This window comes from Camelus ferus, chromosome 8 (genome assembly GCF_009834535.1).
Source record: "Camelus ferus isolate YT-003-E chromosome 8, BCGSAC_Cfer_1.0, whole genome shotgun sequence".
NCBI classification, from domain to species: domain Eukaryota; kingdom Metazoa; phylum Chordata; class Mammalia; order Artiodactyla; family Camelidae; genus Camelus; species Camelus ferus.
This window is the reverse complement of record NC_045703.1, coordinates 1,834,218-1,851,684: the sequence shown is the minus strand read 5'-3', so window position 1 is coordinate 1,851,684 and position 17,467 is coordinate 1,834,218. Positions and strand designations below refer to the sequence as shown.

The following is a 17,467-nucleotide window of genomic DNA, read 5'->3' as shown; positions in this document are numbered from 1 at the left end:
TGTATCTGTGTACCACATTTACCCATCAGTTTTCAAAACATCTGGGACAGCATCCTAAAGTAAACAATGTTCATAAGACCATCTGGTCAAAACTGCAGGCAAAAAAAAGCATAAGCATATGGAAAAACAGATTTTACCCTTCCCTTCAGCAGTAAGGGATGACAAATGTCGAACCTAGATATATCCACGCTTCACTGTGCGATGCCTTTCAGCACCACCTGGCTCTCCATGCACAGCCACCAAATATGGACAGCACTGCCAGAAAGAACATATCCATGGGGCAATGGCAATAAAAATAGTTTATTTCATGGTTAAATAGCCACTTCACACAAGTGGCAAGAGTCTGTTTGTTGACTTTTTACATGTAAGTCTGTGAGAACATGTTCAAAATTAATTATGCTTTTAGACTTGAATAGTAAATAGATCAGATAATATAACCAGAAAATAAAGTGACATTTTCTAAGAATTATTTACATGTATTTTATTTAAAGTGCTAGACTTTCATTTTACTAAGTAGCATGTTTATAAAATGTAACAATTCAAATTCAATTAATTTATCAAATGTCCACTGTGTGCCAGGTACTATATAAACCACTATCTGTAATTATTTATACTTAATTGCTTATGATTTATGGTGAGAGCATAAGGAATTGACATACAGTGAACAGTATAGAGATAGCAAGCTTTTAAATTAGTGATAACATTTTGGTGAAACTTTCAGAAACTAAGTAATCATGTATATTTGCTCACTAAGAAACTGTCAGCTGAGAGTTTAAGATTCTAGTTTAAAACAATGGTATCTGAATCAGTCTCTCAATTATCTGACCTACAAACAGGTATGCTTTTTAATAAAAAGCAATTTATTACTTCTAATGAAGAATAATTATTGATCATTTTGTTTTTAGAGAACAAAGCTTTCTCAATCTGGCAGTGATTTTACATCACATTCACTTTAAGAACTCTTCCTTTATGAGCACAGAACGAAATGCACTAAGGAATGAACTTCAAGATGTTTTGAAGTATGGTATAATTAAAAGGACAAAGCTGCTACAGCAATAACAAAAAAGACGAACTAAACAAAGTTTTGATCACTTGATCTGTTTTCCTCAAGTTTTACCTGAGCCTATGACTTGCTCATAATTGAAAAGAATCATCACACTTCAGGACTAGAGGGTTATTTTATTAATAACATATATTACTTATATATATATACAATCTCACCTTACTTATCTCCTTTATCAATGCTGTCATCTGATATTGCACTTATGTAATAAAATAACATAGACCCTCCCCAAAATGCAAAGAACATTAAAAGAAAATTTCAGGTATTCTAGATAAAATTTTTCAAGATCTTTCATATTTCTGTGCCTACAATAAGCCTATAATCTGAGTACTTAAAAAGTTGCTGCTTAATTGAATAGATAGGTTTTGTACATACCTCAGGTCTTACAAGACAGAAAACTGGTTGAAGCATCAGCAAAGCCAAAAAATAGAGAGAAAAAAAGTTTCCAACAACTTGGCTAAGACTAAGACTATCTAAAAAGTAACCTAAAGTACCTCAAATTTTTCTACCATAAAAATGACTCCAACACAAAGATCCTCTAATTATTTTTTTAAATCAAGTTTAAAGATATTGAATTATAAATTTTAAAAAACCCTGAGCATACCAGAAAATTCTGGGTGAGTATCTGTATAATCTTGAAGTACAAAAGACTTTCAAAGCATGACCACAAAGGCTAAAAGAACATTACAGAAAAAACTGATGTACTTGGCAACAGTGACACTAAAAACTCCATTACTGACAAAAAACAAAAACAAAAAACCTAAAAACTACAAACAAAGTCACATATGGAAAAATGAGTATTCTTGTCAACTATACCTTTTGTATAAGCTTTCTGGAGGGCAACTTAACAGTAATCAAATTTTAGAAGTGTTTATAACTTAGCCAGAAATTCCAAAAAATTTAACCTACAGAAATTAAGAGCAAGTACTCAGAGATGCAGCTTTGCTCATCACAGGAGAAAACTGAAAACTACCAATACTGGATTTGTTACCAAGTAATAGTAAATGTCTCTTTTCTCTAAGGTATAAGTATTTGTGAACTGCCTTGGTTAAACCCAGAGTGGAACACTGGTGCATCCTGAGTTTCCCATAGGCATGCAGAAAGCAATTTTATTTTGCAGTTTGCTTATTTAAAGAAAGAGTTCAAGAGCATTATCTCCTCTGATAACTCTCCCCACTGTAAAGATGCAGATCAAAGGCACACGGCTAGTTATAGAGAGTACATTCAAACCCAGGCAGTCTGGCTCCAGAATCCACCCATTAAAACAATGTGATCCGCTATCTGTCTGTATAACAAAGGATGATAAGGTTAATGAGTGTGATGTTTTAAGACACTAAAGAAATGCTAGTGGTGATATAAAAGAAAAGACCACTACTCTTAAGCAAAAGCTAGATGTAATCAAATGCTGGATGTCTTTGGTGTGTGAATTTATAGCTTTATTAAAGTTTATAGCAGCCCTTCTTGAAAGGTTCCTCAAAAAAAAAAAAAAAAAAATTAAGCCCGAATGTCCGAGACACCCACTCTATGCAGTTAACTTCTCCTTATATATCCAGAAGGGTACTACTTAGTGCCATTTTTGGGAGAACTGAGAAAATAGTCATTCAAGTAATTCTGTGTTCTGTAGTTTGAATGAGGAACCCTGGATTTAAACCCCTAAAGGTAACAGGTTTTGTTTTGTTTTTTTAATGTTCAACCTTTTTTTTGTCCCTAACCCCTTTTATATATGGAAATAACTATCTTGAGTACCTATTCTTGAACACGTAAATTTCTTAGGCATATGACTGCCACTTTACACAGAAGAAAATGTACTTCTTCTTTATAAAAAAAAAAAGTCGAAGTATTACATTGCAGTCAAATTGTTACTATAAAAAGGTACAATATTATTTATACTTAGATACATTATTTCAGATCCCAAATGTACCATTTACTTTCTTATTTCAAAAAAAGATACAGCAATCTTACATTACTAAAACCAAAAGAACCAATATGTCTTTTCACACCAAAAGCATAAGCTTAATGAATTTAACAGAATATAGTATTTTATGCTCTCTTTAAGTTCTTTGAAAATGGCATCCTATCAGTATTAAAATTGTGGGCCAAATTTATTGGTTTAGAAAAGAATGTGAGATTGTCAATCATTTATCTGGTTCACACACTGCAAACCAATATTCAACAATACAATTTCACCAGGAATTCCTGGATTCTATAAGTGTTTGCAGAATACTTGCATGACACTTACAAGACTAAGTGACAAATAAGAGAACACTAGCCCACTTATTAACAGTATGTATTTCTGGGTGGGACTCACAAGAAAGTTTCCTGCTATTTTTCAATCTTGTGTTATATATGACCTTTTCATTATAAAGGGATTTTATTTGATGTTTTAGTTTTCTGGTATCTGTTTGCGGGGAGGTGGGGTGTAGAGAGATTTTTTTTTTTTTTTTTAAAGCAAATCCTAGCATCAGATGTGAAATCCACACAGCTGTAAGCATTCTTCTGGGAACCTGCACTGGGGTTCCCTCAACTGCTTAATGCAATTACCTAAACCAGTCATGTAGTATTAATGTAATTTGCCCATTTCTACAGCTGAAAAGAAGTTTAGTCTTTAAAGAGTAAAAAGGAAAAACTTGCTATCCCACTACTCCTTTATCTTGGAACCAAATAATCATTACCTCACCTGCTTGTTCTGAAAATTCCACTCACTCCTACCTAGTTAACCATTAGCCTTAGACATCTTTATTTGCTCATATAAGTTGCTGTTGCCATCTGAATGGGCAGGTATACACACATAGGCAATCCTATCTGTCTCACAGTACAGTCAAGTAAGTGATCTTTCTAAAACACAAAACTGATCATCCACTTCTCTGCTTAGAACCTATAAGTGGTTCTTCACTGCCTAAAGGATAAATTCTACTTACAAGGCCCTTCAATAGCTGTTTGTACTTAACTTCTAGGTTCTCACTTCTCCCCATCCCCAACATCACAAAGCTCAACTCTGCAGCTCTATAAAATCCTCTGAACATATCAAGCTCCCTTACCAATGGCTATCTCCTCTGCCTGGAGCAAACACCCCTTTCCCTCTCTGTTTAGCTGATATCCTTTTGCTCTCAGCTTAGAAATCTCTTCCTCTAAAAACACAAAAGAAAGGAAAAAAAAAATCTCTTCCTCTAAATAAACACTTCCTAGCACCTCTAGTCCAGGTTAGATACGGCTCCAGCGTGTTCTCACAGTCCACTGTACTTGCTCCATCACAGCACCATTTAATCAGCAACTCTACTTGTGATCTGTCAATATCCCTCACTAACCAAAAGACCAATAATGGCAGGAACTGAGAAACAGATCTGTCTTATTTACTACTGTATCTCCAATATCTAGCACAGCATCTGGCGTTAAGGTAGAAACTCTAATATATTAAAAGAGTGAATAATAAATAAAGCAATTTGATAATATTCAAGGGTGTTTTGGTGGAAATGCAATGCTTATCTACTCCTCAGTAAAAACTGGTCACATGCTAGTTCAGTTCAACTCAGCAAGTATTTACTGCCCAGTCATATGAGAATCAAAAAGAGTAGCAGCCAGGGTACAATCCCCCAAGGCACAGAGCTTTATAAGGAAGACATATATACACGAAAGCTGACCCCACAAAACTGAGTGTTAAGATTCTAAAGTATGCTTATAGAGGAAGAGACAAAACAAAGGATTGGAAAAGTGTCACTGAAGTAGGATTTGAGCTGAGCCTTAGGGCAAGTAAGACTGAAGCCAGAAACTCTCAAGAAAGAAATGGGCTAGTTCAGCAGTTCTCAAAGTGGATCTGAAGACAACTTAGGTGTCCTTAGGTGTCTTAGGTGTCCTCAATGTCAAAAATATTTTCACAATAAGCCTAAGATGTTATTTAATTTTTTTACTTTCATTCATTCTCAATTATACAATGCAGTTTTCCAGAGACTACAGGCCATGTGATTTCAGAACAGACTGAATGCACAAGGAGATATGAGAACCCAGCTACTTCTATTAAGCCAGACATTAAAGAGACCTGCAAAAATGTAAATCGATGCCACCCATTAAGTTCGTGTTGTCTGGGAAATAGTTATCTTTCTTAAAAATATGTTATTTGTGTTAACACATCATGGGATTATTACTATTTTTCAATAAATTAATAAATACTTTAATTTTTTGTTTTAATTTCTAGTATGATGTTGAAAGGCATACCCTACCTAACCGAAGCTCTTTTAGTCCTCAATAATTTAAGAGTCTAAGGAGCAACTGAGAACAAAAGTTGAGATTCACTGAGCAGAGAAGCTTAAATTATATGTATCAGATATGAAACCAGCCCAGGCACTGTACAACTTAAAAATACGTTTAAGGTACAGGTACAGGCTTTCCTCTTGATAGTTATTTTTACTTAGTGCAAAATATAAAAAGACTCCTTTTAAGTCACTCTTATCCTCTCACCTAAACACAGTATTTAGTTTCATATCCTTTTTGAATTACCATATACAGACATTTTTACATTTCTACAATCTTCACGTGTATCATTTAAAATAGCTACATAATCACATCCAGCACTCTTACAGATCCCAATAGCAACTTTCATATTTGATTCATGGAGTATTTTATGAAAATATACTAAACCCTCATTCAGGAAAGAATACAGCAGATTACTATCCCAAAAAACTTACTTCTAGGATACCAAGGGATCTTATTTTAAATCCAACTTGCCTGAGAGATGCTGTAACTTGGAACATGAAGAAGATAATAACATTTTGCCCCAGAACTTCTGGAAACCTTGAATTCAGAAATGTGGCTCTCCCTAACTTTAAAGGCTCTACACTCTCCACCTCCTTCAAGAAACTATTTCCCACTGTTTTAGGTGCTACCCATGGTTCTGTAAAGACAATTAAAGCTTACCTTGGCGCTTCCTTCCCACCACCTGAAATGTTTTCTTTTCTCCTCTCTATCTATCTGAAGTTCATCCTTTAAGGGTCAGCTTGGAAGCCAGCTCATCCTGGCTTCCTTCTGAGTTCCTTTCAATTGAACACTGCATCCTTCTTTAAAGGACTCTTGGAACATCCCTCAAAATACAGATTCTATTCGGCTTATAGCATTATTATTTTTTTAATCTCAAGCCTCTTTAAACTTCTTTAGGAAAGGAACTGTCTTATCAATCTCTATTCCTATGGGAAAGTAGGAGAAAGTGCTGAGGAAAATGAGGCTCAGACAAGTGTAACCTGCCCCAGGTCACAGAGCTAGCGATGGAAAGATTCAAATTTGAATGCCAGACACCCATGACTCAGGGCCTGTGTTCTTTCTCCCATACCATCCATGCTCCCTACCTTACAACCTTTGTGATAATAAGTATTCAAGAAATCTGTAAAATCGAATGGAATCATACCGGCTTTGTTCTTAACCTCATGGAAACTCTAAGGTAAAAAATCCACAGAAAATAATTTCTACAATTATTTTTTTGCTCCCTTGGCATCATATCCCTACATTTCTTCTAATGGCCAACCAAATTAACACAAAGTTTTCAGGAGACAACATTAAGACCAACATCTGTTCTGTAAGTATTAATGTCTACAACCACCATAGTTTCCAACGAATGAGTGATGAAATTAATCACTTCTTCTGCTGTCCAAGAACCTGAGTTTACCTCCTCTAGTTCCTCCTCCACTTTCTTCACTGGTAGAGTCTCAGAGGAACAGCTACCAAAACAAGCATATACTGGGCTATAGGAAACAGAGCTGAAAACTGTATTTTTATATAATTTTTCAGTTTCTGATGCCACCTACTAGGCAGTTTAATTCCTGCTCCAAAGGCATTTCAAAATTATGGCTATTTATTCCCATTCACTGAGTTAATCAGAATCCTGAGGTCTGTACTTGATTCCTTCTACTGTCCCTCACCCCTCACATTTAACCCACCCACTCTCCACCAGGACCTCCACTCACCTCTCACCTGCCCCCCAATAATAACCCCCTTTAGCCTGTGTAAGCCTCTCCCCACCTACACTCTTAGCCCACTACAGTCTATTCCCCATTTGGTAGAGTTATCTTTATTTTTTAAGATGAAATGATTACTCCTCTGCTTAAAGCACTTCAATAGCTTCCTTAAAGCACTTTAATAGCTTCCACTATTAAATTTCCAATAAAATAAAAATTCTTCACCATGGAATTCCTTACAGTATCATGCATGACCTGCCCTCCTATCTCTTAACTCCATCACACTCTGCTCGCTCCCAGCAAACCACACTCCAGCCGCACTGGCCCTTCTTGATCACTACGACCTCCAGGTTATTACCTCTCACTGCGACCTGTTCCTTTCCTTTGAGGCACTTACCAGATATTTGCTTACATTTCTGTGTCTCTTCCACTATGCTCTCAACCCCAAGAGGGAAAGATAAAACTGTTTTTGTTTTACTACTATAGACAGCATAAAGTATAAAACTTGGCATGTGGTAGGCACTTAACATTTTTGAATGAAGAAACTGCTTCCTGATATACTCTTAATTTATATTAACATGTATTATATATTGTTTATATGTTAGATAACAAAGTATGTAATATATAACACATTACTATTGCATAATAATGGATTTAGCTGCCCTTTGTCCCAGGTTCCTGAGAAGCACCCTCTAAATCCTTGGATTTCCAGAGTGACAGGAGTGTCTGTTTTATTCATGGTGAGCTCCTCAGACCACACACTTGATAGCTTATGCTTAAAAAGTTATCTTTTTTATTCATTGTGGGACCCTACACAATTTTTGCTAATGAGATGATTCAGGATGGGAGCCAGTAATGCCAGAAAGACCAAATTGTGTGCGATTTGAGGGTTAGGGTATTGGAGACTGAATTAAATCGTGCAGCCAATGATTCAATCAGCCATGCCTATGCAATGAAATCCTAACCAAAGCTCCAGTGAGCTCCCCTGGTTATCAATACTGTGTGTTTTTATTATGACACATCAGTGTGCCAGGAAGGCAGTGTGTCCTGACTCCACAGGAAGATACAGAAGCTTCATGTTTGGGACCTTCCCAGACCTCACCTTACATGTCTCTTCTTTCAACTGGTCCTGATTTGCATCTTTTTTTTTGCTATAACAAAACTGTAATGTAAGTATAACACTTTCTGTGTTCTCTGATGAAAATGTTATTATTATCTGAGTCATTCTGGCAAATTATTGAACCTAAGAGGGCAGTGGGAACTTTCACAGTCAGTACACAATCAGTCAGAAATGTGGGTGGTCTGAGAACCCCTAGCTTGAGAATGTCATCTGAAGTAAGGGCAATCTTTTGCGGGACTGAGGCCTTAATCGGCAAGGTTAGCCAACTCCAGGTTGTTAGTGTCAGAACTGCACTACAATTATGTAACAAATAACAGGTGTCATTTCACAAATATGTGTCAGGCACTATGCAAGGATTTTTACACACACCATTTCTAAATCTTTAGCAAACAGCCCTAAGACTCACAACAATCCCATATGATGGAACTACTGTACTAATTTTTTACTTAAGGAAACTAGGAGTAAAAAACCATATGAACAGGAAGTAACTTAGTAGGAACCTAAATTCAAATTCAGCACTGTTTGACTTGAGTCTACAATCTAATCGCTACTCTCTCCAGCTTCTCGTTATTAGTTATGTAAATACAACACAAGATAACATCAGAAGATTGCTACCTAAGAATTCATGGCACTCATTCCAAGAGGTCACAGTAAAATCCAAAGTACTCTTCATGAATTTATTATCTCTTTATAAGAATGATAAAATATTATACTTTAATAAGATTTCTTTAGCAACTGCTTAACTTACTTGTTTGTGTTTTAGAAACATGTTTCTGGAGAAAATCAACTATCTGAGCCAAAACCTTCTTATTACAATGTGTTGATAATTTTTCATCACACTCATAACACCTGGAAAAAGATAAAATTTAAGCAAATATTATGAAAGCATCTTCAGTAACTTGGCATGTCAGATAATAAAGTTGGTATTTATCTACTTTTGTCTTTAAATTATGCAGTAAGGGGGATACACATGATGAGGCAAGAGAAATAAGGTAAGTCTACAGAAATAAGCAGAAGACAGTTCATATAGAGCCTTATCGTTCAAATGAAAGTTTTGGTAGTTTATCTTAAGTGTAATGGAATGCCATGAGAGGTTTTTAAGCAGAGGAGTGATATGATCCAATTTACATTTTAAAAACATCCCTAATGTCGGATTGGATGGCATCAGGAATAGTAGCAGATAAGGGCAGATGCAGTGGATCTGGAGAGAAATGAACAGACTTACATATTTTCAGGTAGAAGCAGTAATGAATTGGATATAAAAGATAAGGAAGAGGGAAGGGAGAAGCAGATAGGGGTAGTCAGTGATTCTCAAAGGGGAGCAATTTTGCCTCTCAGGGGACATTTGGCAAGGTTTTGAGACATTTTTGGTTGTCACAACTGGGAAAGCTCCTACTGGTACCCAGCGCTTAGAGGTCTGGGATGGGATGCGGCCAATACTCTCTCCTCACAGGACAGTCCCGCTCACAACACAGTCATCAACCCAAATGAAAAGTATTGAGACTGAGAAATCCTGGTCCAGAGGAAACAAGACATTCTGTGAGTTGGTAATGTTAAAAGCAGGGTGATGGATACAGAGGAATTCATTTTGCCATTTTGTCTACTTTTGTTAAAAGGTTGAAAAATAAAAATAAGATAAAAAGAGGAAGAAAATAACTGCCAGGATTCTGGCTTGAATACTTATGTGATGGAGGTTCTACTTAAAGATACAGGGAAGACTGGATGAGGTAAGAGTTTTATTTTGTTTGGGGCTTATTTAGGAAGAGGGAGTTAGGGAACAGATTTTCAAAAGCACATTCCTTTTCAGAAAACCACCCTCCACTAAAGTTGACTCATTAGTGCATACAATATTAATAAAGGTTTCATCTATATATTATCATCTTAATGAGATCCAATAATCAAATAAGAACAGTGTCTGACAGTATTGAAAGTGTTTTATAAATGTAACACATTATACCAATACGACCTGACACACTCACAATCTTCTTGCTTATAACTACTGGTGGCTCTGGGATCAGGGGCTGTAAATTAGGTTTGAGTTTATTTTCTAAACAGCACTCACAATTCAGTCCAATGTTTACTGACTGTCCACTCTATTACTCTGCACACAGAAACACACATAAATCTGTGAAGGAATCGAGTCATAGGAAACACTCCCAAAATATCTTTTCCAATAGACGATGATGGAATTTAAATAATTACAATTATCAAGCTTCCATTATAATAGACGCTGAATATTTACTGATGTAATAATTGGCAAAAATAATAAAAATATAATTGCTCATTTACAAAACATTGAAATGTCAAATTTTTACTGATATTGCAATTAGTTTTCACTTTTTAATACATATATTGTTGTAAATTTAAGAGTACAAAAAGAAAATGTAAATAAAAACTGCACAATGGCAGGGAATTTGAAGAAAAGAGGACAGCTCAAGATAATTTAATTCTATTTCTTCCCATTGGAAATAATCCAAAAAATAATTGACCATTTACTATGTGCCACGCGCTGCTTAAACTTTATATGTGTTTTCTGGTTTAATTCCTCACAATGATAAAAAAAAAAAAGTATCATCATTGAAAAAATAAATAGCTTTATAGAAGTATATTTTCTTTTTACAGGCGAGAAACAGACAGGGCTCATAAATCAGTACTATAATAAGAGTACAAGGGATATGTTAAACCTTCTTTCAACAAACTTTTGAGCGATTTAAAAGCACTCATTTATGTTATCTTTAAATGTTAATCTCTTAACCATGGTTAAGCATAAGAATCATCAATGGAACTTAAAAATACAGAAGCCCTGATTTAATAGGGGACCACAGGTACCTATCTATGGGTTTTTCAGATTCTACCTGTGAGATTCTGATGTGAAATCAGAGGTAAGAAACCACCATACTAATAATTATTACCTATTAAGCAGCATTAAGTCCACTATCCAGCAATACTTTGTTAGTCATGATTAAATGATTAAAATTACAATATTCCTTTTCTTAGGTTTTTCAGGTTTTTCTCTAGTTCCAGCTGGCCTTCTCTAATCCAAATTAGCAAAGTTTTCTACTGAAACTGTTAAACTTTTTAAGGTTCAAGAATTAGTTGAAAAAGAGAAAACAGTCACAACCTTTAAATTTTTATAAGTGCATGTGACAGACTTTAATATCTTCCTTTGAAATAGATATAATTCTACAGAACCCCAAATGTGACTTAAAATTATTTTCATTATAATATAAACCTAATACATCCATCTCACAAAACTCAATAAATCACCATCCTTGTACCTCTATTATGAAAGCAAAATTACAATTAAATATAAAACATAAAACAAAAGTACAAAATCAATTAAATTACTACTAATGATCCTAATGTATTATGCTAGATAATGCTTTTTGGCTGAAACTAAATCATGACTCATAGTATAATTGTGGTCCTAAGAGTTACAACAGAAGTTCTAATTCAGTTTCACTGGAGATGAGCCTATTCTACCAGGTGCCACTCAAATTCTCCCACCACCTCTTTTTCCGTAGTCCTCAAACTGTGGTCCCCAGACCAGCAGCTATGGCAACACCTGGGAATCTGTCAGAAATGCAAATTCTCAGGCCCTATCCAAGAACCACTAAACCAGAATCTCTAAGCCTGGGACCCAGCAATCTACTCTAACAAGCTCTCCCAGTGATCCTATGCACCCCATCGTTGGAGACCACTGCCTACTTAAGACCACAGAGAAATCCTTAGTGAGCTGTCACATTCTGGCATCATCCCCCTCCCTTGGCTACAATGCTTCACTTCATATTAAGTTCCAGCTATTCTTTCCTCATTCTCCCCAATTCTAGTACCTGTGGCCAACAGCAACAAAAATACAAATGCAGAAGGCATGTAAACCTGTAGCTGAATTAAATTATAAGATGATTGAGGGGGGTACAGCTCAGTGGTAGAGTGCATGCTTAGCATGCACAAGGTCCTGGGTTCAATCCCCAGTGCCTCCATTAAATAAATACATAAATACATAAATATACAAATAAACCTAATTATACCCCCAAAAAAGCTGAAAAAAACTTAAAAAAAAAAGTCGTTTAAAAAAAATTATGATGATGGTCTTTCTTATAAACCAAAATATCCTTATATTAATTTTGAATCCTTGCAATGAAGCAAAAAGTTAAAATATATTTGTCTTACAGAAAACTTGAAAACTCTGGAAAATTCATTCAAGTAACTCTAGGAGTCTATAAATTCCAGTTAGAAAATTTTTGTTGTAAAATACAGGAAAAGCTTTTAAATACAGTGTCCACTTATAGCCCTCAAGCAGTGTGGTATGCTGGTAAGGAACTAGAGAGTCAAAAGACTTGTTTTAGTGTCTGGATTTTTACTTTGTAACCACAAAAAGGTAAATGACACTCAGTGTCCTTATACATAAAATGAGAGAACAGGACTTAATTTCAAACCAAGGGTAAGTAGCAGAATCACCTGAGGAGTCTGTACAAACCACACGTGCTGAGGCTTTCCTTTTCCCTGCAGAGAACTGCCAAACCACCTGACTGCTGGAAGTACCTTCCTCCTCTAGAACTCTGGAATTCTAATTTAGCAAGTTCATTGCAAAAAAAAAAAATCAACTGGCAAGAATTTTTCTTTATTGAAGAAAGTATTAAAGAAAACTAGAGGGATGACTAAATTTTTTCTTACTTAAATTTTACATTGATGGATAATGTTATTTTTTAAAAATTATTCCATAGGTTGTGTTCAGCTAAAAAGCATAAGCTGGTAATAATATCTCTAAATATTTTACCTCATAAAACTCAAAGAAAAAGATAATTTTTATAGTGGACATAAATACTAACAAAATCTAACTTACCATATAATCCATGTGCTCAGACTAATTATAATACAGTGAAGCTCTGCTCTCCAACTCTTGAAGTGCTTCAGTGAATGCTGGCTCTCTGAGTTTTTACCACATCCCTAAAGATTAACACAATACTATTTGTATGATTTTCATATAAGTTTATTTCAAATTAATCAAAATGTATTAAATCATACTCAAATTTCTACTGGAAGTGTTCTGTTTTTACTTTTAAGCAGGAGGGGAAAGTTTCAGAAAGCAATAAAGATTCTCATTAAATTCCATTTCTTGCAAAGAGGCTAACTTGCTTTTTGTTATGTAGGAAAACAGTCATGAGCCAAGTTAATTTCCAGACCATTTAAAAAGTACACACTCCCTAGCTTGTGCATGGTGGGACACTGAGCATCCTCACAGGCCAGTGGTGTCCCTCCTCTGTACGCACATTTCCTAATACTGTACCCACCTCCACCCAACTCCACTGAAAACTAGTGAGACTCAGACCAACAATCACAGTAATTTCCATCACCAGGTAAGTAAAGAAATGAGATTTAATTCAGGTCAATGTGCCATGAGAGGCACTCTAATGGATGTTTCTGGAAAAGTTTTACATATTTTAAAAAAGAATATAGGAAAAGGATGTATTTATTGTCCTCTTTTTGGCCTTTGGGGATTGCTGTGTGATACATTATGCATGAAACATCTTTGGACATCCTGAAACCATGAAACTGATGATGGCACAGCAGATAAATGCAAGAAATCTGTTTTTAGTGCTCTTTCCATTGAACTAACTGACTCTGAAGTGGTCCCTACCTCTGGGCCTTCTATGTGAGATAATAAAGATGTCTCTTATTTTTAAAAACGTATACTGGTAAATTTTTATTTAAAAATTCCTTTATTAAAGATATTAATAACTTCTAAGCTCTTAAGAAATTATTTTGCCAAATTAAAAAAAAACTAGAAAAAACGCAGAATAATCACTTTTCAAAGAGAAAAAAAAAGAATCTAAAAAGATTAAAAAAAAAAAACTTGGATCCATTTTCTAAGCAAATACAAATAGGTAAAGGCAGGTCCATATATGTGAACTTACTACAAGTACAAGTGTGTTGGGTTTCCTTTCGAAGTATTTATAAACCACATATGATTATTTTCTGAACATAACATACATTCTACTTAACCTTAAACATTTCCAAGCTCAGCCTTGGAGAGTTTTATCAAAACACAGAATAAATTTATCTTAAATTCTAAGCATTACCAATAGTCCAACTCACATAAGCATTTAAGGAAAATATTTAAGACAAACTCACACATAAAAGACACTTTTCTCACCTGAAAACCACACTTGAGGCACAACCAAACATCAGAAGGAAGAACTGGCTGTCCATCAGAGAATCTTCTGTCTTTTAAACATTCTGAGCAAACTGACCACAGGTTCTCAGCTATTGCTCTTTTCACATGATTCACACTGATAGCATGACTTACATGCTGGCAAGTGAAACCTACTGATTAAGACAAAACGAAATGTGAACATATTTTCGCTACCATCAGCAAGCAAAAATCAACAACAATACTAAAAAGCAGAGATTCAAAAAACAAAATAACTCAAAAGGATACAAACTGCATGATTTCATTTATAAAGCATTTGTGAAATATTACAGATTTGGAAAACAGATTAGATTATCGGTTGCCAGGGGCTATAGATGGGGAGCAGTGCTTTGTTTGGCTACAAATAAGTAGCACTCAGGGTGCTGACAGCGTAGTCAAGTATCTTAACTGTGGTGGTTATAGAAAGCTACACATGGAATCACACTGCACATGTGTGCACGCACACAAACTCACACACACACACACAAGTGCATGTACATCCGGTGAAACCTGAATAAACTCTGAGGATTGTACTGACGTCAGTTTCCTGGTTTTGACATTGTGCTCTAGAAATACAAAATGTTAAATCAGGAGAGGCTGGATGAAGAGTGAACAGGATGTTCTTGTATATGTCTTTGTACCTTCCTATGAATCTAAAATTAGTTCAAAAATTACAAGTTTAATAAATAAAGAGATTATTTATTGAGCAGCTACTATATGTCAATCATTTTGAACGTATTTTCTTTTCACTGAGATACACAAGTGGAATCTTTTCACATGGACTATTTCTGCTAAGATACTATTTTCACCACTGTTGGAAGAAAAAAAGAGAGAAATAAACAATGGCATAATTTGCAGGAACAAGAATTCTCAGAATTCTCCTTAATGAATATCCCCAAATAACAACTGATTTTGCAGGTCCTTAATTATCCTTTATAACAGAGTCCCACTGTGTGCATGTGTAGAGACAAATGGCCAAAATGAGCAAATATGTTTTTAATTCTTCAAATAACCATATTCTTCTCCCAAGGGCTTAATAATACTTCCATTTCTGCCAAAGACCTGAACACTTCAATTTCTCCTCCTCAAATATCCCAAACTCCAAACCTACAACTGCCTACCAAAATCAAACAACAAAGGCAGAGACAAAACCTTGAAGAGGGAAACAGAAGGAGTATGTACATTTGAACGTTCTCCACTTCCCTTCCAGAATGCAAAGCATTCCTCTTTGCCTACCAGTTAACTAGAGATTAAGCGTTATTGCCATTTTATTCTAAAGACAAAGAATGTGATTCCTGACAAAATATTTAATAAAATATAATTTCAACAAAAATATGTAAATCTGACAGATTAAAACTTCTTTTTTATATACATTTATATATTATATATATTTTGGGGGGGGGTTGGGGGAGGTAATTAGGTTTATTTACTTACTCTTAGAGGAGGTACTGGGTATCGAACCCAGGACCTCATGCGTGCTAAGCATGTGCTTTACCACTTGAGCTATACCCTCCCCCCTTGATAGATTAAAACTTCTAATTTTACCCCAAGAAGTAAGTTATAAGAATAGACATAAAAGGTACAATTCTGAAGTCCTGTGTTTGAAAAGCAAGCCATTAAAAGAGAGGGCTGTTCAGGGAAAGACTGATAAAAATAGCCACACTAGTACAGGACCTAGAGATGGTTCACCAAATGTCATTGCTTTGAGTTTTTAAATTTTAAAATTCTAAGGGAAAAAAAAAATCATTCTACACACCGTTTATATCATCTTTGGTGTGGGATATGGCCAGGGTACAACTTAATCATTTTCTGACTCTACAATTCAGACGTAATAAAACTGAAATTGTTTATGAATTCAGAGATAAGTGAATTTAAGATCAAAAAATTTCAGGCCCCTAAATTAACTCTATTAGCTTTTAAATGTCTCAACCATAATATACTTTTTATAGGTATAAGTAAATGTAAAAGTCTGAAGTTTTCCTATAAAAGCTAACCAGTGTTTAAACAGTATTCACTATCTTTTGTGGGGGAGAAATGTAAAAGAATTTCCCTCTATGTTAATAAGTAAATTTCCTCAGTTTTCTGCAATTTGTTTAATCATATAATTGTCTAAATTTCATCTGACAAATAGGTCCTCTAGAGCTTCCTGAATAAAAATATTAAAATGTATTAAAGTCTGTAGTTATTTCACATTAACAAATCAAAAATGATAATCAAAATCTCCATAATTTTTACTTTAAATATTAATAAAAACTTTACAAGGAGGTCTTCCAGTTTGCAAATGGTGGCATAAGGCTAACACTTCTGCTTTCTCCTCCCCAAAACTATCCAAGGGCAAACAGAACAGGATACAAAAACACAAAGTTCATTTTCAGAGAAACCAGGAGACAGCTGAAGCCCCAAGTCACAAATTAGGCAGAAAGCCTCCCACCTCAAAGCAGCAGAGATCAAACAGGAGCACGTAACGTACGTACGTACGTACAGAAGGAAGCAGAGAGAACCCTCGGGAGATTTCACAAAGAACAACGTATGTTTCGCAGCCGTAGAACAAAACCTAAACCTCCGAGCTGCCACACAGTGGCAGGAGCTCCCCTATACCCACTTTTGTTTTGAGAAGAAGCAAAAGGAGGGGATTTCTTATGCACGAAGTGAAAATTGAAAAGCAAGCCATAATTGCAGGGATCAGCCTTATCTCTCTGGCAGCTGGAAAGAAAAGATCACTTAGATTCTGAAAAAAAACCCAGGGCTGCATAATCCTGTTGGTTGGAGAGCAGTAAAAGCTAAATGAGCTCAAACTCGAAAGTCCAGTTAGGTGTAAGCCCTCCTTCTTACACAAATGTTCCAAAATGAACTGGCCCAAGAAAAGCAGCCCCACATTGAAGAACGGGTAGTCAAAGGACAAATTCTGTGCTAAGAGAATATAAGAAAGAGGAAGAAAGGAAAAGGAAAAATGGCAGAGCAATCACAGCCATGAAATAAAAACACAAAACGGAAGCAAACACTTCTGGCTGAGATGGCAAGACAACAGGAAGTGACAAGCAGAGTTCAGGAAAGAAGAGGAAGTAAAAAAAACCAAAACCAAAACCAAAACACCACAAAAATGAAGGCAAAACTAAACAGAACATAAGGTGAAAGAGACACTACTGAAAACA

General features: G+C 35.4%; 1 protein-coding gene across 9 annotated transcripts in view; it reads right to left on the bottom strand.

Annotated features, from left to right (window-relative positions):
* Positions 1-17,467, bottom strand: part of USP45 (ubiquitin specific peptidase 45) — a 59,428-nt gene that overhangs the window by 36,841 nt on the left and 5,120 nt on the right. For 7 of the 9 annotated variants that reach the window (XR_004321729.1, XM_032484409.1, XM_032484410.1 and 4 more), the window contains exons 3-5: positions 14,280-14,452; positions 12,969-13,072; positions 8,871-8,971 (exon numbers count right to left, since the gene is read on the bottom strand). Coding sequence is in view for 7 of the 9 variants with exons in the window: in XM_032484409.1 (XP_032340300.1) it covers positions 8,871-8,971; positions 12,969-13,072; positions 14,280-14,452 (378 nt within the window). In the remaining 2 variants the exon portion in view is untranslated. Of the gene's footprint in view, positions 1-8,870; positions 8,972-12,968; positions 13,073-14,279; positions 14,453-17,467 lie in introns of those variants that run through there. The other 2 variants (XM_032484402.1, XM_032484406.1) reach the window with 2 other exon arrangements.